The 26,814-nt window shown below is 49.4% G+C and overlaps 1 protein-coding gene and 3 non-coding genes across 15 annotated transcripts in view; all 4 read right to left on the reverse strand.

Annotated features, from left to right (window-relative positions):
* RCC1 (regulator of chromosome condensation 1) overlaps positions 1-19,529 on the reverse strand; it is a 34,841-nt gene extending 15,312 nt beyond the window's left edge. For 4 of the 12 annotated variants that reach the window (XM_054538836.2, XM_054538825.2, XM_054538807.2 and 1 more), the window contains exons 1-5: positions 19,431-19,529; positions 17,427-17,459; positions 15,423-16,755; positions 6,726-6,870; positions 5,302-5,615 (exon numbers count right to left, since the gene is read on the reverse strand). In XM_054538836.2, the coding sequence (XP_054394811.1) occupies positions 5,302-5,454 (153 nt within the window). In that variant the 5' untranslated portion in view covers positions 5,455-5,615; positions 6,726-6,870; positions 15,423-16,755; positions 17,427-17,459; positions 19,431-19,529. Of the gene's footprint in view, positions 1-5,301; positions 5,616-6,725; positions 6,871-13,977; positions 14,139-15,422; positions 17,460-19,430 lie in introns of those variants that run through there. The other 8 variants (XM_054538850.2, XM_054538846.2, XM_063713929.1 and 5 more) reach the window with 4 other exon arrangements.
* Positions 6,014-6,114, reverse strand: LOC112131543 (small nucleolar RNA U13). The gene has a single exon (XR_002913583.1). It is a non-coding gene; the product is annotated as a small nucleolar RNA U13 (small nucleolar RNA).
* On the reverse strand, positions 16,823-17,026 carry LOC112131197 (small nucleolar RNA SNORA73 family). Its single transcript, XR_002913333.2, has one exon. It is a non-coding gene; the product is annotated as a small nucleolar RNA SNORA73 family (small nucleolar RNA).
* LOC112131208 (small nucleolar RNA SNORA73 family) lies at positions 17,982-18,186 on the reverse strand. Its single transcript, XR_002913343.1, has one exon. It is a non-coding gene; the product is annotated as a small nucleolar RNA SNORA73 family (small nucleolar RNA).
* Positions 19,530-26,814: the final 7,285 nt, after the last annotated feature.

Genomic DNA, 26,814 nt, shown 5'->3' on the forward strand with positions numbered 1-26,814 from the left:
GTTGCGGTGAGCCGAGTTTACGCCATTGCACTCCAGCCTGGGCAACAAGAGTGAAACTCTGTCCCTCCACCAAAAAAAGAGGCACCCTTGTTGTAGATAGACAGTTGTATGCCATGGCAAACATCCCATCAGTTCATCAGAATAATCTGTAGCAGTCTGCTGTGCCTGGGAGGGAGACTGTATTAGCATGAAAAAGTACTCACAACAAGAAGTCAGGAGAAAAAGCAGGAAACAATTATGTCAGCACAGTTGGTGCTGATGGCTGGGCTGCCATGAGCACAGCCTGGAATGGAGTCAGACACATAACGGCTATATGAAGTGTTGGTGTCATGGGGCATTAACCAAAAAATCTGTTATCGTGGATGGAACAGACCCAGTCAACATCTCCTTAGTTATCTGTGTTTGGCTAATATTCTGGAGCGTTTCACTACAAGCTGGCCACAATGATCCCACTCTACAGAGAAGAAAACTGAGGCTCAGAAAGGACTCAAGATTGGAAGAGGAGGCCAAGATCTGAACCAAGTTAGTCAGACTCCAGAGCTGGTGCCCTTGAGTGTTATTAGAAATTTCTTCTGCCTCCTTCCTCCCTATGCTCCCTAGTAGTCTCTCAGGTTGCCTGGAACTGTCTCTCCTCCTCCTTTCCCTAGGAAAGACAGCAACTTGTCACTAGTCTTCGGGTCCCCACCCTCATTCCCCCCTCTCATTCTCCAAGTCATTCATGATAAATAAACGTGTGTGTGTGTGTGTGTGTGTGTGTGTGTGTATATATATATTTTTTTTTTTTTTGACAGGGTCTCACTCTGTTGCCCAGGCTGCAGTGCAGCAGCACTTACATGGCTCACTGCAACCTCCACCTCCTAGACTCAAGCGACCCTCCTGCCTCAGCCTCCAGAGTAGCTGGGACTACAGGCATGTACCACCACGCTTGGCTAATTTGTAATTTTTTTTTTTTTGTAGAGACAAGGTCTCGCTATGTTGCCCAGGCTGGTCTCAAACTCCCGGGCTCAAGTGATCCTCCCACCTCGACTTCCCAAAGTGCTGGGATTATAGGCGCGAGGTACCGTGCCCGGCCTCATTCATGATCTTTCCAAACCTCAAACCTGAAGCAAGCTGCTGGCCTGCTTGGACTCTTTAGTGGTTCCCTTTTCCTGGAAGATAAAGCCCACGTTTCTTAGCTGGGTATTAGAGGCCTCCAACATCGGGTACTGACAGAACCTTTAGCTTCATCTCCTATCTATCACATCCTCCCGTCTCTTCCCACACAATCTCCTTGCCAGACCCACTAGGCCAGAATGCTAACTGTCCTCTCCATACCATTTGCATCTCTTTATCTGGAACACCTTCCCATCCCTTATCCCACTGGAAGAACATCTACTGGTGTCTCAAAGTCACCTCCTCTGATCCCTCCTCCATCCTGAACTAGTCATTCTCTCTGAGAAACTGGGACAGACTTTTGGATCACAATCACTTTAATTTACATGCCTATCCACCGTACCAATCAACTTCCTAAAATATGAGCCCCTGGGAGCACCGGCTAACTCACTGTATCTTCCATATGCAAAACCCTTTTACTCCTCACAGGAAGCTGAAGAAGGCAGCACTGTCACTCCTATTTCAGTTAAGGAACTGAGGCTCAGAAAGGTAACTTTATTGGCCTAAGTTCACACAGCAAGTAAAGGGGAGCATAGAAAAACAACCCAGGCCTATGTGACTGATTCTGAAGGCAGACCTTGGTCCAGGCAGGGACTAAGGCAACCTGGGCAGGCCTCCCCAGTATCCCCTATGCGCTTGGCCAAGTCCACGAAGCAGAGAGCAGAAGCCAGCTGAGAAGGAGAGGACGGTGAGACCAGAGAGGAGACAGCGAGGCAGCTAGAGCCTGAGGGAAGGTGGGGTGGGTGGTGACAGATCCACCGACGGACGTGGGGAAGGACAGTGGCAACAACTGCCTGCTGTGGTGGAGACGGCACCTGAGTGCTCTTTGAGTCCCAGAGGCTTCCTCTCCAAAATGGAAGACTTGAGGCCCTGCAGTGGGCTGGCAATCGCCAGGGAAGGGCAAGGGATGGAGGGCCACCTTCTATTTTTTTTTTTTTTTTTTTGAGACGGAGTCTCACTCTGTCACCCAGTCTGGAGGCAGTGGCGCGACCTCGGCTCACTGCAAGCTCTGCCTCCCAGGTTCACGCCATTCTCCTGCCTCAGCCTCCCCAGTAGCTGGGACTACAGGCGCCCGCCACCACGCCCAGGTAATTTTTTGTATTTTTAGTAGAGACGGGGTTTCACTGTGTTAGCCAGGATGGTCTTGATCTCCTGACCTCGTGATCCACCCACCTCGGCCTCCCAAAGTGCTAAGATTACAGGTGTGAGCCACTGTTCCCGGCCTGAAGGCCACCTTCTAAAAGGTGGAGCCCTGTTCCCGGTATCTGCCTGCACAGCCTCTACTGCACAAATGGGTCTTGTGTACAGACTTCTCTCACTGCTCTGGGTGTGTTTTCCTTTATTTGCTTTTCTTTTTTTCTTTTTTTGAGATGGAGCCTCACTCTGTTGCCCAAGCTGGGGTTCAGACGCATGATCTTAGCTCACTGCAACCTCCGCCTCCCAGGTTCAAGCGATTCTCCCGCCTCAGCCTCCCTAGTGCTGGGACTACAGACGCAAGCCACCACGCCTGGCTAATTGTTTGGTATTTTTAGTAAAGACGGGGTTTCACCATGTCGGCCAGGCTGGTCTTGAACTCCTGACCTCAGGTGATCTGCCCACCTCGGCCTCCCAAATTGCTGGGGTTACAGTCGTGAGCCACCGAGCCCGGCCTCTCTGGCTGTGTTTTCTTAACCAGGCAGTGAGTGTCTGGGCTGGGAATAAGGACTTGGCTTTTGGCATCATGCTTCCCCACCCCGCCCCACCCAACACAGCTTCCATCTTCAAGGAGCATACAGTCTCTGGGAGAAGACAGAGACAGTCACAGATAAGTTGGCTACAGAGTCAGCTTCCACCATCAGGCACTCCAGAATGCCCACAGTTGCCCTTTGAGGTGAGCAGACTCATCCCAGTTTTACAGCTAAGGGGAAGATGAGGCTCAGGGAAAGGTGACCCAGGTCACACAGAGGTGGAATGAAATCCCAGTCTCACGACCATGCTCCACCAGAGCTGGAGCTGCCCTATCCCCACCTCACCTTCCTTATTTATTGAAGAAAGCGGGTAGGCACGCCAGTCTAGACAGTCTGCCCGGAGCCTGGTGCTCCTGCCCTGACCTCCAGTGACCTCACCACAGCCTCAATTTCTGTAAAAGGAGACAGAGCCCTCCCAGGCCACTGCAGCTGTGCCCTCTGTCCCCCACGCCAGGAGGAAGAACTTGCCTGCCAGACTGAGGCTCAAAAATCTCTTTGTGTGAAAGGTCCCCAGGAGGGAAGGGAGGAGAGGGCTCATGTGTCAACAATATACATTTGGTAGCTGCTGTTATGCCAGGCACACAGCTGGTATATTTCACACTAGGAGTTTCTCACCTGGGATCCCCGTTCTACACAACCTGTGCCTGGGCCTATGTGTTCATTTTTCCTGGGGAAAGGGACACACAACTTCCACTAGATGTTGGGATCACTGCTTTATGAAAATTATAGGATATTACTATTCGGGAGGCTGAGACAGGAGAATCGCTTGAACCCAGGAGGTGGAGGCTGCAGCGACCGAGAGCACGACACTATACTCCAGCCTGGGCGATACAGCAAGATTCTGTTTCAGAAAAAAAAAAATTGGCCGGGTGCGGTGGCTCACACCTGTAATTCCAGCACTTTGGGAGGCCGAAGCGGGTGGATCACCTGAGGTCAGGAGTTCAAGACCAGCCTGGCCAACATGGTGAAACTCCGTCTCTACTAAAAAAAACAAAACAAAACAAAACAAAAATTATCCGGGCCTGGTGGCGCGTTCCTGTAGTCTCAGCTGCTCGGCAGGCTGAGGCGGAATTGCTTGAACCTAGGAGGTGGAGGTTGCAGTGAGCTGAGATCGCACCACTGCACTCCAGCCTGGGTAATAAGAGTGGAAACTCCGTCTCAAAAAAAAAAAAATTATATACTCACCACATGCCCCCTACCATTGCTTTACAGATAAGGAAACCAATGTTCTGGGAGACTGGGTGGGTTGCCCAAGGGCATCTGATGAGAAAGTTGTAAAGATGAACAGAACAGGATTCCTGCTCTTGGGATGTCTTTGAAACAGGAGCCTCGTGAACTCCTAATTCATCTGTCCAGGTTTCACTGTGATGCCCTTTTTGGGGAAACCTTCCCTGCCTCCTCCACCCCGCAGAGTTCCTTAGTCTTGCACACAAGACCCTTCATGACCCAGCCCCTGCTGTATCATCTTGTTACTCTCCTCCTCCAGTCACCTCAAGACCTGTGGTATCCCTGACCACAATATCTATACCTTCATGCCGTTGCATGTGCAATCCCTCTGCCTGTATCACCCTAATCCCACTACCCTCAGACTGCCTGAAAAACTCTGTTCCTTCAAAACCCCATTTAAGAGTCACTTCACCTGGAAAGCCAGCCCTGAGCCTCCTGGGCAGGGTGGGGGGTCCCCCTGATGGCTCCCCGTAACACCCCACACACTCAACTTCTGCTAGGGCACACAAGTCACACGTGGTCGAAGTTAGGTCAATATGTGATGTATAAATGACTTGCCAGTAGCGTCCGTCGCCCGGGTTCAAGGGCATAGTTCGCTAATGACACGGGACTGCTCTTCTCACTATTGTCCCCCAGCCCCGCAAAAGAGGCACGGAATAAATGGCCAGCAAATAATCTGCTGACAGACTGAGCTGCTGCGGAGTTCGAGACACACGGCACCCAAAGGTCCACAGCGGGAGACCCTCGAGCTCCTACGACCCATCCTCTCCCGGGCAGGGCTCCCTCCCCGATCTGCAAACCGCTTCTCCAACCGCATGCCGCACAAAACCATCCTCCTCGCGGCACAGACCCATCCCCCGCCCGGGCGGCCGCGCGCACCCGGCCCGCCGCGCTCGCGCAGTTTGAATCTCCCGCCTGCGCGGGCGCCGCGGTGCGGGCGTGAAAGGCGCGGCGGCGGAGGGGCCGCGCGGCCCTAGCTCCGGCGAGGCGGCGCCCAGCGGCCGCTGGAGCGCCCCGCGGGGCCGGGGAATCGCGAGCCCGCACCGCGCCTTCCTGCCTCCGGGCTTCACGTGGGACCGGCGCCGCGCGACACCGGCGAGAGCGGCCAGCGACATAGGCCCGCGTGGACCGGCCCGTGCTCCACCTGCGCACCGCCCTCTACTCGGACCCTCCGCGCGTCCCGAGCGAGACCTACCTTGGTGCTCGTCGGCCACAAGGAACTCCAGCGCTCCCCGCCGGGCCGCGAACTGCCCCAGAGCATGCGCTCTGCAGGCCTCTGGCCCCGACCCGGGCGAGAAAGGAAAACAAAGAGCCCGGCGGCCCCTGGCGGCCATCCCAGGATCTGCATGTGGCGCGCTCCCGGGCTGGGGGAGCCCTTGGCCAGGCTGGCTCCCCTGGCCGGGTTCCAGTGGGTGTGTATTTTTGAAATCCCAAATCGGAACACGTGGACTAACAACCAGAAAGACTCCTTGAGTTCGGGCTGTTTAGGAAAATCTCGTGCGGTAGGGTCTGTACGGAGAAAAAAGATACTCATCTTTCCTACCCTCAAGAGGGCATGGAGAAGGTTGAAAAATCAGACTATCAACAACCACACAACGCTATGACAGGGATACCCAGAGGGGCATCTGACTCAGCCCGGGGCTTAAGAACAGCTTTCCAAGTTAAGTCTAGGGGGGCAGGACATCCTAGGAGAAGCGACGTCTGCAATGACAGGGAACCATGAGAACCCAGGGAGGTTGTGGGAAACCGCCGAGTAGATGGGAGCAGAGGGTGCCTGTGGGAGTGACAGATCATGGATACAGGGTCTTGTGTGTCTAAGGGGTCCAGCCTCTATCCTGAGGCAGTAGGGATATATGGGAATTTGGGCACGGGAATGGCATGATCAGATTTTTATCCCCGTGAGTTAACATCAGATGGGTATGTGCCCATGTCTTAACAAGGTTTGAGGGAGGCACATCTCATATGCGTGTGAACACCCAGTCACCATTCTTATGAGCTACAAGAGCATCCTGATATGATCAGATCTTATAGAACAAAATAGAGAATGGACTTGGGGAGAACGGGAGCCAAGTGGGGAGGAGCTAGAGGAATGAGAGAGACCAGATAAAACAGAAGATAAGGGTGTGAGTTGGGGTTGGGTTAGAGATGGAGAACAGATACCAAGAAAAGTTGTCTCTTGTTAACACACCCATTCTTCAGGATGGATACAAACAGTTCTTCAGGATTTCAGGTGTTCCCTGAAACCCTTGCAAAGGATGTTTTCTCGATTTCATGTTGATTCAGACTCAGTCATTCTACGACACTCAAAGTCTAGATGGACACTTTTGATGAGTTCTTACCAACTGAACTGAACTTTTTTTTTTTGAGACCGAGTCTCGCTCTTGTCACCCGGGCTGGAGTGCAGTGGTGCGATCTCGGCTCACTGCAACCCCTGCCTCCCGGGTTCAAGCGATTCTCCTTCCTCAGCCTCCCAAATAGCTGGGATTAGAGGTGCCTGCCACAACGCCTGGCTAATTTTTGTATTTTTAGTAGAGACTGGGTTTCGCCATGTTGGCCAGGCTGAATTTCTTATATGCAGAGCCTGCCACAAAGCACTTCCCCGTCTTCAGGGTTTCTTACCTCTCCAAGTTTACCTCTGTCTCCATCATGGACTCCTCTTTTGGATGATGTACTGTGAAATTTCTCCAACTTTTAACCATGGGATCTCTGATCTCTCTCTCTCTCTCTCTGCTGTCTTCCTCCAAGATCTTATGCATTCGTGTAGCTTCATGTAATAATAGTAAGTGATTATTATTATTATTGCCTATTTTGTAAGACCCTTTATTTTGTTAACTACAGAAACATATCCATGTCAGCTCATTTGTTCCTCACAAAAACCTCATGGCAGTTGGAAGATAAGAAAACTGAAGGTTTAAAGAGGTAAAGGAAGTTTTCTGGGGTCTTCACACAAGTGGTGGAAGGAGACCTGAACTCTTTTTTTTTTTTTTTTTTTGAGATGGGGTCTCACTCTGTTGCCCAGGCTGGAGTGCAGTGGCGCGATCTTGGCTCACTGCAGCCGGGTTCAAGCAATTCTCCTGCCTCAGCCTCTCGGGCAGCTGGGATTACAGGCGCCTGCCACCATACCCAGCTAATTTTTGTATTTTTAGTAGAGACAGGGTTTCACCATCTTGGCCAGGCTGGTCTTGAATTCCTGATCTCATGATCCACCCACCTCACCCTCCCAAAGTGCTGGGATTACAGGCGTGAGCCTCCGCGCCCAGCCTTAATTTTTGTACTTTTAGTAGAGATGGGGTTTCTCCATGTTGGCCAGGCTGGTCTCGAACTCCTGACCCCCCAGGCTAGAGTGCAATGGCACGATTTCAGCTCACTGCAACCTCTCTGCCTCCTGGGTTCAAGCAATTCTCCTGCTTCAGCCTCCTGAGTAGCTGGGATTATAGGCGCCTGCCACCATGCCCAGCTAATTTTTGTATTTTAGAGACGGGGTTTTACCATGTTGGCCAGGCTGGATTTGAACTCCTAAACGTCAGGTGATCCACCCGCCTCAGCCTCCCAAAGTGCTGGCATTACAGGCGTGAGCCACCACGCCTGGCCACTTTGTGTATTTTTAGTAGAGACCAGGTTTCACCATTTTTGCCAGGCTGGTCTGGAACTCCCAACCTCAGGTGACCTGCCCATCTTGGCCTCCCAAAGTGCTGGGATTACAGGCATGAGCGACTGCACCTGGCCTTTATTTTTTTTTTTTTAGTTTTGTATTTGTATTTTTTATTTTATTTTGAGATGGAGTCTCATTCTGTTGCCCAGGCTGGAGTGCAGTGGTGCAATCTTGGCTGACTGCAACCTCTGCCCCCTGGGTTCAAGCAATTTTTCTGCCTCAGTCCCTGGAGTAGCTGGGATTACAGACACGCACCACCATGCCCGGCTCATTTTTGTATTTTTAATAGAGACAGGGTTTCACCATGTTGGCCAGGCTGGTCTTGAGCTCTTGACCTCAAGTGATCCACCCACCTCGGCCTCCCAAAGTGCTGGGATTACACGTGTGAACTGGTTGTTTGTCTCAAGAGTCTCACTGTCACCCAGGCTGGAGTGCAGTGGCAGGATCTCGGCTCACTGCAACCTCTGCCTTAGCCTCCCGAGTAGCTGGGACCACAGATGTGCACCACCATGCCCAGCTAATTTTTTTTTTGAGACGGAGTCTCACTCTGTTGCCTAGGCTGGAGTGTAATGGCGTGATCTCAGCTCACTGCAATCTCTGCCTCCTGGGTTCAAGCAATTCTCCTGTTTCAGCCTCCCGAGTAGCTGGGATTACAGGCGTGCACCACCACGCCCAGCTAATTGCCCATCTAATTTTTGTATTTTTGGTAGAGACAGGGTTTCACTATGTTGGCCAGGCTGGTCTTGAACTTCTGAGCCTCAGCAGTCAGCCTGCCTTGGCATCCCAAAGTGTTGGAATTACAGGAGTGAGCCACTGCAACTGGCTGATATGGAGGTTCTGGCTATAATAATGTACTGTGGGTTTTATAACATATATAAAAGTAAGATACATGACAATATCAAAGACTATATAGTGAGAAATGGAAGAAATATTTTTATTTTTTTTTATTTATTTATTTTTTCGTTATTTTTTTGAGACGGAGTCTCGCTCTGACCTCGTGATCTGCCTGCCTTGGCTTCCCAAAGTGATGGGATGGATTACAGGCGTGAGCCACTGTGCCCAGCCGGAAGATTCTTTTTTTTTTTTGAGATGGAGTTTTGCTCTTGTTGCCCAGGCTGGAGTGCAGTGGCATGATCTCAGCTCACCGCAACCTCTGCCTCCCAGGTTCAAGCAATTCTCCTGCCTCAGCCTCCCAAGTTGCTGGGATTATAGGCATGTGCCACCACGCCCGGCTAATTTTGTATTTTTAGTAGAGACGGGGTTTCTCCATGTTGGTCAGGCTGGTCTTGTACTCCCGACCTCAGGTGATCTGTCAGTCTCAGCCTCCCAAAGTGCTGGGATTACAAGTGTGAGCCACCACACTTGGCCACTAGAAGAGTTTTTTTTTTTTTTGAAACGGAGTCTTGCTCTGTCGCCCAGGCTGGAGTGCAGTGGCGCGATCTTGGCTCACTGCAAGCTCCACCTCCTGGGTTCATGCCATTCTCCTGCCTCAGCCTCCCTAGTAGCTGGGACTACAGGCACCCGCCACCACGCCTGGCTAATTTTTTGTATTTTTAGTAGAGATGGGGTTTCACCGTGTTAGCCAAGACTGTCTTGATCTCCTGACCTCGTGATCTGGCCGCCTCGGCCTCCCAAAATGCTGGGATTACAGGCGTGAGCCACCGGGCCCCGCCTTTTTTTTTTTTTGAGATGGAGTCTTGCTCTGTCACTTAGGCTGGCACGATCTCAGCTCACTGCAACCTCTGCTTCCAGGTTCAAGCGATTCTTCTGCCTCAGCCTCCCAAGTAGCTGAGACTACAGGCGAGCGCCACCACACCTGGCTAATTTTTTTTTTTGTATTTTTAGTAGAGGCAGGGTTTCACCATATTGGCCAGGCTGGGGAAGATTCTTATACTACAAGTGAACTGGTTTAATATCAATTGAATGTAGACTATTGTAAATTAAAAATGTATAATATGGCTGGGCACGGTGACTCATGCCTGTATTCCCAGCACTTTGGGAGGCCAACCTGGGAGGATTGCTTGAGCCCTGGAGTTCAAGACCAGCCGGGACAACATCATGAGACCTTGTCTCTACAAAAAATACAAAATTTAGCCAGCCATAGTGGCACATGCCTGTGGTCTTCACTACTCAAGAGACTGAGCTGGGAGGATCGCTTGAGCCCGGGAGTTCCAGTTTGAGGCTGCAGTGAGTCATGATCTTGCCACTGCACTCTGGCCTGGGTGACAGAGTGAGACCCTGTCTAAAAAAAAAAAGTAAATGGCCTAAACACTCCAATTAAAAGGCATAGACTATCATATTGAAAAACCCAACATGTTACCTACAAGAAATAAAATTTTAAAATAAGGCCAGGCATGGTGGCTCATGCCTGTAATTCTAGCACTTTGGGAGGTCAGGGCAGGCGGACTGCCTGAGCTCAGGAGTTTGAGACCAGCCTGGGCAAGATGGTGAAACCCCATCTCTACTAAAATACAAAAAAATTAGCCAGGCATGGTGGTGCATGCTGTAGTACCAGCTGCTCCAGAGGCTGAGGCATGAGAATTGCTTGAACCTGGGAGGTAGAGGTTGCAGTGAGCTGAGATCGCACCACTGCACTTCAGCTGGGCAAAAGATTGAGAATCTGTTTCCAAAAAATAGATGAATACATAAATAAATATGCTCAGCCAACACTGGATCTGCAAAAAGAAAAAGTAATAATATAAAAGTAAATACACAAATAATAAATTTGTACAAAAAGTAAAAGATATACTGTTGTTTTGTTTTTGAGTCAGGGTTTGCTCTGTTACCCAGGCTGGAGTGCAGTGGTATAATCATAGCTCACCGCAGCCTCCACCTCTAGGGCTCAAGTGAGCCACCTCAGCCTCCCCAGTTGCTGGGACCACAGGAATATAGCACCACTCCTGGCTAATTTTTGTATTTTTTGTAGAGACAGGTTTTTGCTATGTTGCCTAGGCTATTGTTGTAACACTAGTCAAAAGAAAGCTGGTGGCCAGGTGTGGTGGCTCACACCTATGAACCCAGCAGTTTGGGAGGCCGAGGTGGGTGGATCACTTGAGGTCTGGAGTTGATGACCAGCCTGGCCAACATGGTGAAACCCCGTCTCTACTAAAAATACAAAAAAATTAGCTGGGCATGGTGGTGTGTGACTATAATTCCAGCTAATCCGGAGGCAGAAGTTGCAGTGAGCTGAAATTGTGCCACTGCACTCCGGCTTTGGCGACAGAGTGAGACTCTTGTCTAAAAAAAAAGAGGCCGGGCGCGGTGGCTCACACCTGTAATCCCAGCACTTTGGGAGGCCGAGGCGGGTGGATCACAAGGTCAGGAGATCCAGACCACGGTGAAACCCCATCTCTACAAAAAAATTAGCAGGGCGTGGTGGCAGGCACCTGTAGTCCCAGCTGCTGGGGAGGCTGAGGCAGGAGAATGGCGTGAACCCGGGAGGCGGAGCTTGCAGTGAGCCAAGATTGTGCCACTGCACTCCAGCCTGGGCGACAGAGCGAAACTCCATCTCACAAAATACAAAAGAAAAAAGAAAGACGGAGGTATGCAGCTATGAGCAAATTGCTATTTTCTGAATTTGTTTATTATTAAAAAATAGAAACAAAGCCTATCTTACCATTTTGTGAAGATTAAAAAAAAAAGCTGGAGTGGCAGACAAAGCAGATTTTACAGCAGAGTATTTATTTATTTAATTTATTATTTATTTTTTTATTTTATTATTATACTTTAAGTTTTAGGGTACATGTGCACAATGTGCAGGTTAGTTACATATGTATACATGTGCCATGCTGGTGTGCTGCACCCATTAACTCGTCATTTAGCATTGGGTATATCTCCTATAGCTATCCCTCCCCCCTCCCCCCACCCCACAACAGTCCCCAGAGTGTGATGTTCCCCTTCCTGTGTCCATGTGTTCTCATTGTTCAATTCCCACCTATGAGTGAGAATATGCGGTGTTGGTTTTTTGTTCTTGCGATAGTTTACTGAGAATGATGATTTCCAATTTCATCCATGTCCCTACAAAGGACATGAACTCATCATTTTTTATGGCTTACAGCAGAGTATTTAAAGGAGCCAATTAATCAAGAGACAAAATCTAAAACATATATATAACTAATAACAGAACTTCAAAATACATGAAGCAAAAACTGATAGAACTGCTAGGAGAAATATAAAAATCCACAATTATAGTTGGAGATTTCAATATCCCTCTCTTAATAAATGATAGAGCAAAGTAGGTATGAAACTAGCAAGAACAGCCGGGTGCTGTGGCTCATGCCTGTAATCCCAACACTTTGGGAGGCTGAGGCGGGCAGATCACCTGAGGTCAGGAGTTTGAAACCAGCCTGGCCAACTTGGTGAAACCCTGTCTCTACTAAAAATACAAAAATTAGCTGGCCAGGCGCGGTGGCTCACGCCTATAATCCCAGCACTTTGGGAGGCTGAGGCAGGTGGTTCACCTGAGGTCAGGAGTTTGAGACCAGCCTGACCAACACGGAGAAACCCTGTCTCTACCAAAATACAAAATTAGCTGGGCGTGGTGGTGCAGACCTGCAATCCCAGCTACTCGGGCGGCTGAGGCAGGAGAATCGCTTGACCCAGGAGATGTAGGTTGCAGTGAGCCGAGATCACGCCATTGCACTCCAGCCTGGGCAACACGAGTGAAACTCTATCTCAAAATAAATAAATAAATAAATAATAAAAATAAAATACAAAAAGTAGCCGGGCATGGTGGTCCTAGCTACTCTGGAGGCTTAGGCAGGAGAATCACTTGAACCCAGGAGGCAGAGGTTGCAGTGAGCCAGGATTGTGCCACTGCACTCCAGCCTTTGGAGACTGCATCTCCAAAAAAAGAAACTAGCAAGGATAGATTTGAACAACACTAATACAACAACAATAATACACTTTCAAGTAGCCCATAGATCAAAGAAGGAATAGAAAAGGAACTCAAAAATATTTTGAAATGAATTAAAATGAAAACAAAACACACCAGAATTTTTGTGTTGTTAACAGTATCTGGAGGAAATTTATAGCACTAAATGCCTATATTAGAAAAAAAGAAAGGTCTCCAATCAATGAGCTCAGCTACTAGCTTAAGAAACTAGGAATAGATGAGCAAACTAACCCCAAAATAAGCAGAGGAAAGAAAATAATAAAGATAAAAACAGAAATCAATAAAAAAGAACACAGAAAAATCAAATCAACCCGTGCTTGCTATATGGCAGGCACAGTACAGGAATAAGTACTGAGTTTACATATGCAGTCTCTTGAGGATCCTCCGAGTAGGTTAGATGGACATAAAATGGAAAATAACCAGATCAGAATACTAATGACCATGAAAAATGATCAAGGTGCCAGCCTGCCTTCAAGAGCCAGTGAGGCCATTGTGGATCCTTAGGGAAAGGGGAGGTGAGGATAGTGGTTAAGAGATCAGGCTCTGCCAGGCATGGCGGCTCATGCCTGTAATCCCAGCACTTCGGGAGGCCAAGGTGAGTGGATCACCTGAGGTCAGGAGTTTGGGACCAGCCTGGCCAACATGGCGAAACCCTGTCTCTACTGAAAAAAAAAAACGAAAATTAGCTGGGTGCGGTGCAGACGCTTGTAATCCCAGCTACTTGGGAGGTGGAGGCAGGAGAATCGCTTGAATCCGGGAAGCAGAGGTAGCAGTGAGCCGAGATCACGCCATTGCACTCCAGCCTGGGAGACAAAGACTCCATCTCAAAAAAAAAAAAAGAGATCAGGCTTGAGGCTAGGCGCAGTGGCTCACGCCTGTAATCCCAACACTTTGGGATGCTGAGGCAGGTGGATCAGTTGAGGTCAGGAGTTTGAGACCAGCCTGGCTAACATGGTGAAACCCCTGTCTCTACTAAAAAATGCAAAAAAAAATTAGCCAGGCATGGTGGCGTGCACCTGTAATCTCAGCTACTTGGGAGGCTGAGGTGGGAGAATTGCTGGAACCCGAGAGGCAGAGGTTGCAGCAAGCCAAGATGGCTCCATTGCACTCCCTCCTGGAGACAGAGTGAGAATCGATCTCAAAAAAAAAAATAAAATAAAATAAAAAGGGCTGGGTGTGGTGGTTGACGCCTGTAAACCCAGCATTTTGGGAGGCCAAGGCAGCTGGATCACGAGGTCAGGAGATGGAGACCATCCTGGCTAACATGGTGAAACCCCTTCTCTACTAAAAATACAAAAAAATTAGCCGGGTGTGGCAGCGTGTACCTGTAGTCCCAGCTGCTGGGGAGGCTGAGGCAGGAGAATGGCGTGAATCTGGGAGGCGGAGCTTGCAGTGAGCTGAGATTGTGCCACTGCACTCCAGCCTGGGCAACAGAGCGAGACTCTCTCAAAAAAAAAAAACAACAACAAAAAAAAACTGGATCCTTGGTTCCTGAGAAGTCACAAAAGAACATTAGTTAATAAGTGATCATGCTGCTGCACTCCATCTAGAGACCCTAAGAAGCTTTTCACAAGTATCAACTCCTTTGTCCTTATTACAACTCCATGAGGTAGTTTATCATTCTTATCTTGTGAACATGAAATTGAGGCAGAGGGGCTAAGTAACTCACTCAAAGTCTCATGAACAGCAAGTGGTGGGATCAGGATTCAAACCCAGGCAGTCTAGTACTCCTAAGACAGGCAACCAATACTGTCTGCCTACACAAAGAACAAGGCCAGAAGTGCCTGTTCAGAAAGTCTAAAGGAAGGGGTATTGCAAGCTGAAGTTTAGCAGAATGGGACCTGAACACCTACTGACAGCTTTGCTTCAGCTGTACCTTGCAAGTCAATAGAAATTCATTCATTTCCTGCCCAGCACTGCAGTTACCCAACCCTACCTGAGAATATGAATTGAAAACATACTAAAACCACTGGTTCAGAAAAAAATCACTTTACTCAGGTGAGATCTATGTAGATACAGCAGGACACGGATGGGACTGGGAATACACAGAATGGGACTGACTCATCTGGCTTCTTCCTGAGCAGGGAACTTCATGCCTATTTCTGCAGAGGTGCCACTTCTAGTTGTGGACTTGGACAATTAGTCTTTTGGTTCCTGGGTTTCCCCATGGGAATATGCTGTGTTAAAGCCCACCTCAGCATTAATATGCCAAGTGCTTACCTAGAACAGTGCCTGGCACAGGTAAGCACAAATACAACTGGTTTAGGAAGATGCATTTTGAGACTTAACTGTCACCAGGCTGGAGTGCAGTGGCAAGGTCTCAGCTCAGTACAACCTCCATCTCCCGGGTTCCAGCAATTCTCCTGCCTCAGCCTCCTACAGGTGCACACCACCATGCCCAGTTGTTTTGTATTTTTAGTACAGACAGGGTTTCACCATGTTCGCCAGGATGTCTAGATGTTGCAATCCGCCTGCCTCAGCCTAAGTGCTGGGATTACAGGTGTGAGCCACCAAGCCTGGCTGCATCTAAGATGCCCTCTTAAACACTGCTTCACTCCTCTTAGCTTGTAAGAAAAACAAGCTGTTCCCCCACAATCATACCTAGTAACTAGCTTCCATTCTCAAACCAACCCTGCCCTCAACTCCCTGACAAGCAAGCTCTATAGTCCGCCAAACTCCTATCTCACCCACCTCCCTCAAACCTGTCCCCATCAACTTCCAAATGGCTTAATGGCTGCCCCACCTCCCCTATGCCAGTAGGTAACTTTACCTTCCAGATGATCCCCCTTCAGTCCCCATCCTTCAGGGCACTGAACATTTATGTTGGCAGCCAGTGCAGGGGGCTTGACAAAGTTTCCATTATGACTCATGTCATGAGGCAAGCAATTCTGGCAATCTTCAGGCTGAGGTGCACCAGGTAGTAAAGGCTCATACAACTCATCCACTAGGGATACCACAACCTCCCAATGCTACCATCGACTTTTCCTCCACTACATTGCAGGAAGCTAAAGAATCGGTCTAACAACTCATCTTGCACTCAACCCAAACTTATGGTCCTATTGGTCAGGACCTAATATCCATCTTCCCAATAAACTGCCAATATAAAGGGAACCCAAGGCGGACCCACCTGAGACTAGGTTTCAGGGCCTTTAGAACTGAAGCTATCATGCTAGTTTCCTTCAGCAGTACCATTCATAGATTCTTGGCTGATGTCACCACAGCCATCTCCACAAAAATGAACCACAAACATGTATAGTCATTTATTTTAATTCATAAATACATTAACATAGCAGATTAGGCAATGTTAGGTAAATTACAAATACATTAGAGATCATTCAAAAGTGGCCGGGAAGGGTGGCTCACGCCTGTAATCCCAGCACTTTAGGAGGCCGAAGCGGGCAGATCACGAGGTCAGGAGTTGAGACCAGCCTGACCAATACGGTGAAACCTCTCTACTAAAAATACAAAAATCAGCCAGGTGTGGTGCTACACGCCTATAAGTCCCAGCTACTAGGAGGCTGAGGCAGGAGAATCTCCTGAACCTGGGAGGCAGAGGTTGCAGTGAGCGAGATCATGCCACTGCACTCCAGCCTGGGAGACAAACGAGGCTCCGTCTCAAAAAAAATAAAAACACAAAAGCAAAATACTCAAGGACTTTTAATATACCCACCAACACTGTGTGCCTTCTGGCCAAGCAGAGTCACTTCTGTGGTTCTTAAAGTGTGAATGAGGTGAAAGAACGTGCATTCCTAGCTAAATGCCAAATTCCAAAGCCTTCAGTACAAAACAGCAGACTTTCTGCAAAACGGGGTGACTTTTAAAAGAGGTATGAGGGCTGGGTGTGGTAGCTTACATTTGTAATCCCAGCTACTTGGGAGGCTGAGGTTGCAGCCAAGATCGCACCACTGCACTACAGCCTGAGCAACAGAGCAAGACTCTCAAAAGGAGGCATGCAATGCACCTCAATCTTTTGCTCCAAGTCTGCCAAAGATCGTCAGACCCTCCCTGTTAAAAAAAATCAGTTTACCTACTCTCCTTTCTATATAAAGGACCCTAAAATTAAATGTCAATGCCAAAATGTGAAGTGCAGATCGTCTTCTTTCCTAAAAGAAAAGAAAAAATGATTAGACCCCCGAAGATCCTACTTCAACGTAAAATCTAGTACACTAGACATGTTTCCTGCATGGTTTGTCTCCCCAGTCATTGTCCACAGGACTCTGGGAAGCTGTAGGAATATGCAGGCGCAGACACGAGGCCCAGCTTCATCTTCAACGTTGTGGAAAGGGACTGTACATCATGGGGCAAAGCCCTAAGCTCCCCTATGCCACTTGGACAGAGCCTGGGGAGAGTGACCTCCCAGGGTATCCACGTTGGAATGCTCATTAATGAGGAATTGGAGTAACTGACAAATCCAATATTGCTAATCACCCACAGTATTTTCAAGGGCTAGTATCTTTCTCAGCTCAGGCTACACATGTAGATAAAGCCAATTAGGCTTCCTACAGTTCACTCGGCCAACTTTTACTACATTGCACACTTTTAATGAGCCGACTAAAAAAAGCAATTTTTACAGAACAGAGCGTATGTTGAAGTTATGTCAACATGCCTACAAAAATGCAGCAAAGTTGGTATTTGGCTATTGCTCTGATAATGATTAAATGCCTCAGAGGTAAATCCTGACCAACTAGAATAAAAGTCTCTTCAATCCTATTTCCAGTACAGAAATCATTGACAAAGAGCTGATAAGCAAAAAACAATTAGCAGATTTACTTACCAAATAAGAGTTACTTGGAATCCTTAACAAATCCTGCAAAACAACATATTAATCTATTAGTACAGCAAAACCCTGAACTTTTTCAATGAGGGGCCTCATGCTATCACCTGGGGTTGGAGTACAGTGGCACAATCATAGGTCACTCCTGGGCTCCAGCGATTCTCCTTCCTCCAGCTACCTATCATCATGCCTGGCTACTTTTTAGCCAATTTTTCTTAAACATGTATTAAGACTTCAATCCAGCCAGGTGCGGTGGCTCATGCCTGTAATCCCAGCACTTTGGGAGGCCAAAGGCTGGCGGATCACGAGGACCAACATGGTGAAACCCCGTCTCTACTAAAAATACAAAAATTAGCCGGGTGTGGTGGCCGGGGCCTGTAATCCCAGCTACTCAGGAGGCTGAGGCAGGAGAATCACTTAGCAGAATCACTTGAACCCGGGAGGCGGAGGCTGCAGTGGAGTGCGCCACTGCACTCCAGCCTGGGCAACAGAGAGACTCCATCTCCAAAAAAAAAAAAAAAAGACAGACTTCAATCCAGATTCAGTGCTCTAGAAGGCTGTTTCCTGCATGGTTTGTCTCCCCAGTAATTGTCCACAGGACTCTGGGAAGCTGTAGGAATATGCAGGCGCAGACTCAAGGCCCAGCTTTATCTCCAACGTTGTGGAAAGGGACTGTACATCATGGGGCAGACCCCTATGCTCCCCTACGCCACTTGGACAGAGCCCGGGGAGAGTGACCTCCCGGGTATATCCACGTTGGACAATCAGTATAACGCATAAATTTACAGACTCTAATAGGAAACAATATCATCCATTCATGTTACTACAGATCTTAAACAAGAAAGCAAACGAGTTTCCACCCTGTCCAGAGCGGGGTGTTAAAAAAATCGGTTTCTAGACTGGTAACATGCATATTCAGCTATTCTAATTACTTTACAATAGGCGGTTAGTCCTATGCGGAAGGTACGGCAGAAGTAAAGACAACAATTAGGCCCAGCTATCCTAAATTCAAATGAAACACGTGGACTTGTTAATTACCCCCAAATTGGCCAGGCACGATGGCTCACTCCTGTAATCCTAAAAATATAAAAATAAAAATGATCCAAATCACAAAAATACGAGAAAGGAGAATTACGAAACGTAATGCTTCCAAATTATGAAAACCTTCGGCCTGGCGTGGCGGACCACAAGGTCAGGAGTTGGAGACCAGCCTGGCCAACATGGTGAAATCCCGTCTCTACTAAAAATACAAAAATAAGCCGGGCGTGGTGGTACACGCCTGTAGTCCCAGCTACTCGGGAGGCTGCGGCAGGAGAATTGCTTGAGCCCAGCAGGCGGAGGTTGCAGTGGTGCGATCAAATAAAGAAAAATTGAGGAAATTCTTAAAGGCAAATTAGGATCCAGAATAAAACTGTGTGCAATTCCATTGAGAATGACAATGTGCCTACTATGAGGCAGTAAGATAAACAGTGGGGGTGGCGGTGCACCTTCAGAGACTCGGCGGGTCGGGCGGCAGCCCTGCGGGTCCCGAGGTCTCCATGGCCCACTTCTGGCCCAGGCCCGTCTAACGCGTACTTTAGTTGGGACGGATGCCGCCTAAGACACCCGTATATAGTTTTAAATTATATAATTTCGGGCCAGGCGCTGTGGCTCACGCCTGTAATCCCAGCACTTTGGAAGGCCGAGGGCGGTGGATCACCGGAGGTCAGGAGTTCAAAACCAGCCTGACCAACAGAGCGAAACCCTGTCTCCACTAAGAATACAAAAATTGGCCAGGCGTGGTGGCACGTGCCTGTAATCCGAGCTGCTGGAGAGGCTGAGCCACGAGAATCGCTTGAACCCGGCAGGCAGAGGTTGCAGCTAGCACTGCAGTCCGGCCTGCGTGACAAACCGACTCCGTCTCAAAAACAAAAGTAAATAAATAAATAAAATACTATATGATCCTCCTAGTGAAGCTCGGCATTAGACGCATAACTCCGGTGGCAAGCATCTGATCACACTTACCAAGACGAAGAAGCGACGAATGCGAATCTGTCTCCAAAAGAGGGAGCAAACGCGAAGCATCCTTATTTAAACCTTACGAAGTGCCCGGAAGTCATGGAATGTCTATTGCGCGTGCGCAGAAGCATGCGCAGTTAGAGAATCAGAAACTCACTGAGATTTCTGGGAATCTACTGCAGATTGAGCCCCACCCCTTCCTGGCTCGAAGGCCTCTCGCGGTAGTGGATCCTTCCCGCGGGACCTTGCTGGGGAAGGTACGTTACAGAAATAGGTTTGTAGGTATGTAGCTGCAGAGGACGTTTACTTCTGTGCAATCACTGGACTCAGTCTGTACGATATGCCCTTAGATAAACTGGCCAAAAAATTTTTGGAAGAGTCGAACGCGGTGGCTCACGCCTGTGATTACAGCAGCTCTGAAGGCCGCGAGGGGCGGATCGCTTGAAGCCAGGAGTTCGAGACCGGCCCGGGCAGCATGGCGAAACCCCGTCTCTACAAAAAATACAAAACATAAGCCGGGCGTGGTGCCGCGCACCTCCAGTACCAGCTACTCGGGAGGCTGAAGCATGAGAATCGTTTGAACCTGGGAGGCGGTGGTTGCAGTGAGCCGAGATCGCGCCAATGCATTCCATCCTGGTCGACAGAGCGAAACTCTGTCTCCAAATAAATAAGTAAAACGTTGGAATAATAGGAATGCAGAATGGAAAAAAAATACATATAGAGAAATACGGAGTATCAAAAGGAATTGAATCTGCCCTGTCACCTGTGAAAGAAATAATTTGATAAATGTGAAGGTAATTAAGATGAACGTGCCCCTAGACGAATCAGATAAAAGTTTAAAAACTCCAGGACTGGCGCGGATAAAAATAAATAAAAATAAAAAATAAAAAACTCCTTTGCACAACAGTGTGAATGAATGTAATTAAAAGCACTGCCCTATACTCTTTCTTTTTTTTTTCGAGATGGAGTTTTGCTCTGTCACCCAGGCTAGAGTGCAGTGGCGCGGTCTCGGCTCACTGCAACCCCCGCCTCCCGGGTTGAAGCGATTCTCCTGCCTCAGCCTCCCGAGGAGCTGGGATTACAGGCGCCCGCCACCGTGCCTGGCTAATCTTTGTATTTTTAGCAAGACGGGGTTTCACCATCTTGGCCAGGCTGGTCTCGAACTCCTGACCTCAAGCAATCCACCCGCCTCGGCCTCCAAAGTGCTGAGATTACAGGCATGAGCCAGCGCACCTGGCCTTTTTTTTTTTTTTTTTTTTTTTGAGACGGAGTCTCGCTCTGTCGCCCAGGCAGGAAGGAAGTGGCGTGATCTGGGCTCACTGCGACCTCCACCTCCCAGGTTCAAGCAATTCTCCTGCCTCAGCCACCCGAGTAGCTGGGACTATAGGCATGCCACCATGCCCGGCTAATTTTTGTATTTTTAGTAGAGATGGGGGTTTCACCATGTTGGCCAGGCTGCTCTCGAACTCCTCACCTCAAGTGATGCCCGCCTTGGCCTCCCAAAGTAGTGGGATTACAGGCGTGAGCCACCGCACCCGGCCCCCTATACATTTTAAACTAGTTAAAAATGGCAAGTTTTACGTATATTTTACCACACACAAACAAAACCCTCCAAATATGAAGTAGGCAAGTAAAGAATGCTTACGATATATAAACATGTGAAATGTTGCAAATATGATGGAATTTTTAGTACGGTGTAAGGTGGAAAAACGTTGGCTAGAGGGACACAGCTATCACAGCTGGGCTATCTTGAGTAGTAACGTTTATGGTGTTCCTCCTACATATTAGATTTTGTTCTGAATGCTTTATTACGTACATTATTTACTATCGCAGCAATTCTTTTTTTTTTTTTTTTCCAGGCTGGAGTGCAGTGGCTCGATCTCGGCTCACTGCATTCTCTGCCTCCTGGGTTCAAGCAATTCTCCTGCCTCAGCCTCCCGAGTAGCTGGGACTGCAGGCAAGTGTCACCACGCCCCACTAATTTTTGTATTTTCAGTACAGACGGGGTTTCACCATATTGGCCAGGGTGGTCTTGAACTCCTGACCATGTGATCTGCCCGCCTTGACCTCCCAAAGTGCTGGGATTACAGGCATGAGCCACCGCGCCCGGCCTACAAAATTTTTTTTTTTTTTTGAGACGGAGTCTCGCTCTGTTGCCCAGGCTGGAGTGTAGTGGCGCGATCTCGGCTCACTGCAACCTCTGCCTCTCAGGTTCAAGCAATTCTCCTGCCTCAGCCTCCTGAGTAGCTGGGATTACAGGCGCCCGCCACCATGCCCAGCTAGTTTTTGTGTTTTTAGTAGAGACGGGGTTTCAGCATGTTGGTCAGGCTGGTCTTGAACCCCTGACCTCATGATCCACCCGCCTCGGCCTCCCAAAGTGCTGGGATTACAGGCGTGAGCCACTGCGCCCAACCCCGGCCTACAAAATTTTTAAAAAAATGTTAGCTGAGTGTGGTGGCGCATTCCTGTAATCCTAGCTACTTATGAGGTGTGAGGATCACCTGAGCCCAGGAGATTGAGGCTGCAGTGAGTCGTGATCATGCCACTGCACTCCAGCCTGGACAACAGAGCAAGAACCTATCACACACACGCACACACACACAAAAAGACGTTTCTGATGTAGGGTTTGTCATCCCACTGGAATTGCGAGGTAAGAGAGGAACTTGAGAATACCAGAGTTTCAGGCTTAGGAGGCTGAGCATACTATGGTCTCTAGCCTTGATAAGTGGAAATGCAGGCAGTGGGGGAGGAGTAACGTCCACATTGGAGTATATATGAGTTACCTGAGTAACATCTGGTTGTATATAAGTCCAAAGAGCAATTAGATATATGGGGTTGGGGTTCCTGTAAGAAATCTGAGTTGGTGATAAAATATTTAGAAGTTGTAAGAATTAGCGTGGTGGCTAAAGTCGTCTTGGAAGAATGAGGAGAGTGATGGGAAGACATGAAACCCCAGCATTTATTTTATTTTGAGACAAGATCTCGCTCTGTTGTTGAGGTTGGAATGCAGTGGTGTGATCAAGACTACTGCAGCCTGGACCACCAGGGCTGAAATGATTCTCTAACCTCAGCCTCTTCTGAGTAACTGGAACTAGAGGCATGCACCACCATGCTCAGCTAATTGTTTAAATTTTTGGTAGAGATGGAGTCTCACTATACTGCCCAGGCTGGTCTTGAACTCCTGGCCTGAAGCGATCTGCCAGTCTTGGCCTCCGAAAGTGCTGGGATCACAGGCATGAGCCACCACACCTGGTAAAACACATCATTCATTTATTTTATTTTATTTATTTACTTTTGGATGGAGTCTCACTCTGTAACCCAGGCTGGAGTGCAGTGTTGTGATCTTGGCTCACTGCAACCTCCGCCTCCCGGGTTCAAGCAATTTTCGTGCCTCAGCCTCCCAAGTAGCTGGGACTACAGGCACATGCCACCACGCCCAGCTAATTTTTTTGTAGTTTTAGTAGAGATGGGGCTTCACCATGTTGGCCAGGTTGGTCTCGAACTCCTGACCTCAGGTGAACCACCTGCCTCGGCCTCCCAAAGTGCTGGGATTACAGGCGTGAGCCATCGCACCTGGCCGAAAACCCAGCATTTAAATGATGTTCAAGAAAGAAGCCAGCAGCACAGAGAAAGGTCAGCCAGGGAAGGAGAACCAGAAGACAGTGGTGCCTCAGAAGCCAAGGAAGAAGAGTTTTGAGGACTAGGACATTGTCCAAAGCACCAAATGTTGCAAAGCAGCCAAGTGCAATAACCGAAGGCCTTTGGAAGTGGCAGTTAGCTGAGAAATCCCTGGTGACCACAGGAAAGCCATATTGGTTTGGATTTCGTTTAGATTTTAATGAGCTGAGTGAATATGGCCTTAGATAGGGAAAACAATGTGCACAGACCAGACGTTATGAAGCAAGGCCAAGAAGCCTGTTCAGTTTACATCTCCATCACTAGTTCTTCCTCTGTCAATCATTTAGCCCAGCTGCCTGGCCTGGGAACTTGGGTTGTTTAACATTGGAATAGATTTTGTGAAGGGAGTATAGGAAAAGCAGGAGAGAGGGTAATAGATTGAATAGAAATTGGGGTCACGGGAAGATTGTGTCTTTGTTGTGGGTGAGGGTAGGAAGGAGGTAAGCATTAAATAATTTATTTAATGCTCCCCCTCCCACAATCCTCACTGAGGACTGTGTGTCCTCAGTGCCAAATGAAGGAACATTAAAGCTGTTTGTTCCTGTCGGTTGACCTCTATGCTCTACATAGGAGGCAAAATTCTTTGGGGAAGAAATTAATAATATCCACACAAAACGACAGATGGAGCAAGAGGTCTGGGTTGCTGGTCATTCCTGGTTTTCCCTTCATGCCTCCTAGGGCTGAAATGGAATAGAACGTTGAAACAGTGGTGCTGGCTGTGTTTTGGCTTCAAGGATAGGATTTTCTTTGTTGCACATTGTCATCTTTTTATGCTTACTATTTCATCCTTTGCCTATTCGGTGTCCATTGGACCTGCTCCTCTTTTTTCAAGAGACAAAGTCTATGTTGCCCAGGCTGGTATTGAACTCCTGGGCTCAAGTGATCCTTCCACCTCAGCTTCCCAAGCTGCTGGGACTACAGGTGTGCACCACTGCACCGGGCTGGACCTGCCTTTTCCTGGGGTACAGTTATATAAATCCACAGAGACCCAAAATTCATTCATTGTTTTGGCAAACACTGGGCAATCTTCATCTTCAAAACAGCTTTCTGGAGACAATTTAACCTCAAAAGGGCAATAGCAATTTGAGGCTTCTTTGGAGGGCTAGTAGAAGGACAATCTGGGAGCAGGTCGACACAAGCAGTTCTGACTCATGGTTTCTTTTAACTCTTGGTAAAGGGTGGTGCACTAAACAAGGCCAGTCTCTTAAGTGACAAATAGAAGTGAGTCATTGCTGAGGCCACCTGGACTGAAACTGGGCTGCCTGCCGGAAAAGATAACATGAAGTACTAAGTGTCCTGGGCCGGGTGCAGTGGCTCATGTCTGTAGTCCTAGCACTTTGGGAGGCTGAGGCAGGCGGATCACCTGAAGTCAGGAGTTCCAGACCAGCCTGGCCAACATGGTGAAACCCCGTCTCTACTAAAAATATAAAAAATTAGCCGGGGGTGGTGGCAGACGCCTGTACTCCAAGCTACTCAGGAGGCTGAGGCAGGAGAATTGCTTGAATCCGGGAGGCAGAAGTTGCAGTGAGCCGAGATCATGCCACTGCACTCCAGCCTGGGTGACAGAGCAAGACTCCATCCTGGGGAAAAAAAAAGAAAAAGTACTAAGTGTCTTTTTGTGATGTCATCTTGGGGGTCCAATTATATGTGGTTAATATAAATTCTTTTTTTTTTTCTGAGATGGAGTTTTGCTCTTGTTGCCCAGGCTGGAGTGCAATGGCGCGATCTCAGCTCACTGCAACCTCTGCCTCTTGGGTTCAAGTGATTCTCCTGCCTCAGCCTCCCGAGTAGCTGGGATTACAGGCATGTGTCACCACGCCTAGCTAATTTTGTATTTTTAGTAGAGATGGAATTTCTACCTGTTGGTCAGGCTGGTCTCAAAGTCCCGACCTCAGGTGATCTGCCTGCCTTGTCCTCCCAAAGTGCTGGGATTACAGGTGTGAGCCACCGCTCCTGGCTTACATATCTTTTTTTTTTTTTTATTTTTGTATTTTTATTTTTATTTTTTTATTGTTATTATTTTTTTTATTTCTGAAGTATTTATTGATGATTCTTGGGTGTTTCTTGGAGAGGGGGATATGGGAGGGTCATAGGATAATAGTGGAGAGAAGGTCAGGAGATAAACACATGAACAAAGGTCTCTGGTTTTCCTCGGCAGAGGTCCCTGCGGCCTTCTGCAGTGTTTGTGCCCCTGGGTACTTGAGATTAGGGAGTGGTGATGACTCTTAAAGAACATGCTGCCTTCAAGCATCTGTTTAACAAAGCACATCTTGCACCGCCCTTAATCCATTTAACCCTGAGTTGACACAGCACATGTTTCAGAGAGCACCGGGCTGGGGGAAAGGCCATAGATCAACAGCATCCCAAGGCAGAAGAATTTCTCCTAGTACAGAACAAAATGGAGTCTCCTATGCCCACCTCTTTCTACACAGACACAGCAACAATCTGATCTCTCCTTCCTTTCCCCACACTTCCCCCCCTTCTTTTCAACAAAACCGACATCGTCCTCATGGCCCGCTCCCCATGGTCGCTGTCTCTTCGGAGCTGTTGGGTACACCTCCCAGACAGGGTGGCGGGGCAGAGGCGCTCCTCACTTCCCAGACGGGGCCGCCGGGCAGAGGCGCTCCTCACCTCCCAGACGGGTCGGCCAGGCAGAGGTGCTCCTCACTTCCCAGATGGGGCGGCCGGGCAGAGACGCTCCTCACTTCCTCCCAGATGGGGTGGCAGCCAGGCAGAGGCGCTCCTCACCTCCCAGACGGGGCGGCCGGGCAGAGGCGCTCCTTACTTCCCAGAGGGGGCGACCGGGCAGAGGTGCTCCTCACTTCCCAGACGGGGCGGCCGGGCAGAGACGCTCCTCACTTCCTCCCAGACGGGGTGGCAGCCAGGCAGAGGCGCTCCTCACCTCCCAGACGGGGCGGCCGGGCAGAGGCGCTCCTCACTTCCCAGAGGGGGCGACCGGGCAGAGGCGCTCCTCACCTCCCAGACAGGGCGGCCGGGCAGAGGCGCTCCTCACTTCCCAGACTGGGCGGCCGGGCAGAGGCGCTCCTCACCTCCCAGACCAGGTGGCCAGGCAGAGGCGCTCCTCACTTCCCAGACGGGGTGGTGGCCAGGCAGAGGCACTCCTCACTTCCCAGACGGGGTGGCTGGGCAGAGGCGCTCCTCACTTCCCATACGGGGTGGCGGCCGGGCAGAGGCGCTCCTCACTTCCCAGATGGGACAGCCGGGCAGAGGCGCTCCTCACTTCCTCCCAGATGGGGTGGCGGCCAGGCAGAGGCGCTCCTCACCTCCCAGACGGGGCGGCCGGGCAGAGGTGCTCCTCATCTCCCAGACGGGGCAGCTGGGCAGAGGTGCTCCTCACTTCCTCCCAGAGGGGGTGGCGGCCGGGCAGAGGCACTCCTCACCTCCCAGACGGGGTGGCCAGGCAGAGGCGCTCCTCACTTCCCATACAGGGTGGCGGCCGGGCAGAGGCGCTCCTCACTTCCCAGATGGGGCAGCCGGGCAGAGGTGCTCCTCATCTCCCAGACGGGGCAGCCGGGCAGAGGTGCTCCTCACTTCCTCCCAGACGGGGTGGCGGCCGGGCAGAGGCACTCCTCACTTCCCAGACGTTGGGCGACTGGGCAGAGGCGTTCCTCACCTCCCAGACGGGGCAGCCGGGCAGAGGCGCTCCTCACATCCCAGACGATGGGCGGCCGGGCAGAGACGTTCCTCACTT

The sequence above is a fragment of the Pongo abelii genome, chromosome 1 (genome assembly GCF_028885655.2).
Source record: "Pongo abelii isolate AG06213 chromosome 1, NHGRI_mPonAbe1-v2.0_pri, whole genome shotgun sequence".
Classification (NCBI taxonomy): domain Eukaryota; kingdom Metazoa; phylum Chordata; class Mammalia; order Primates; family Hominidae; genus Pongo; species Pongo abelii.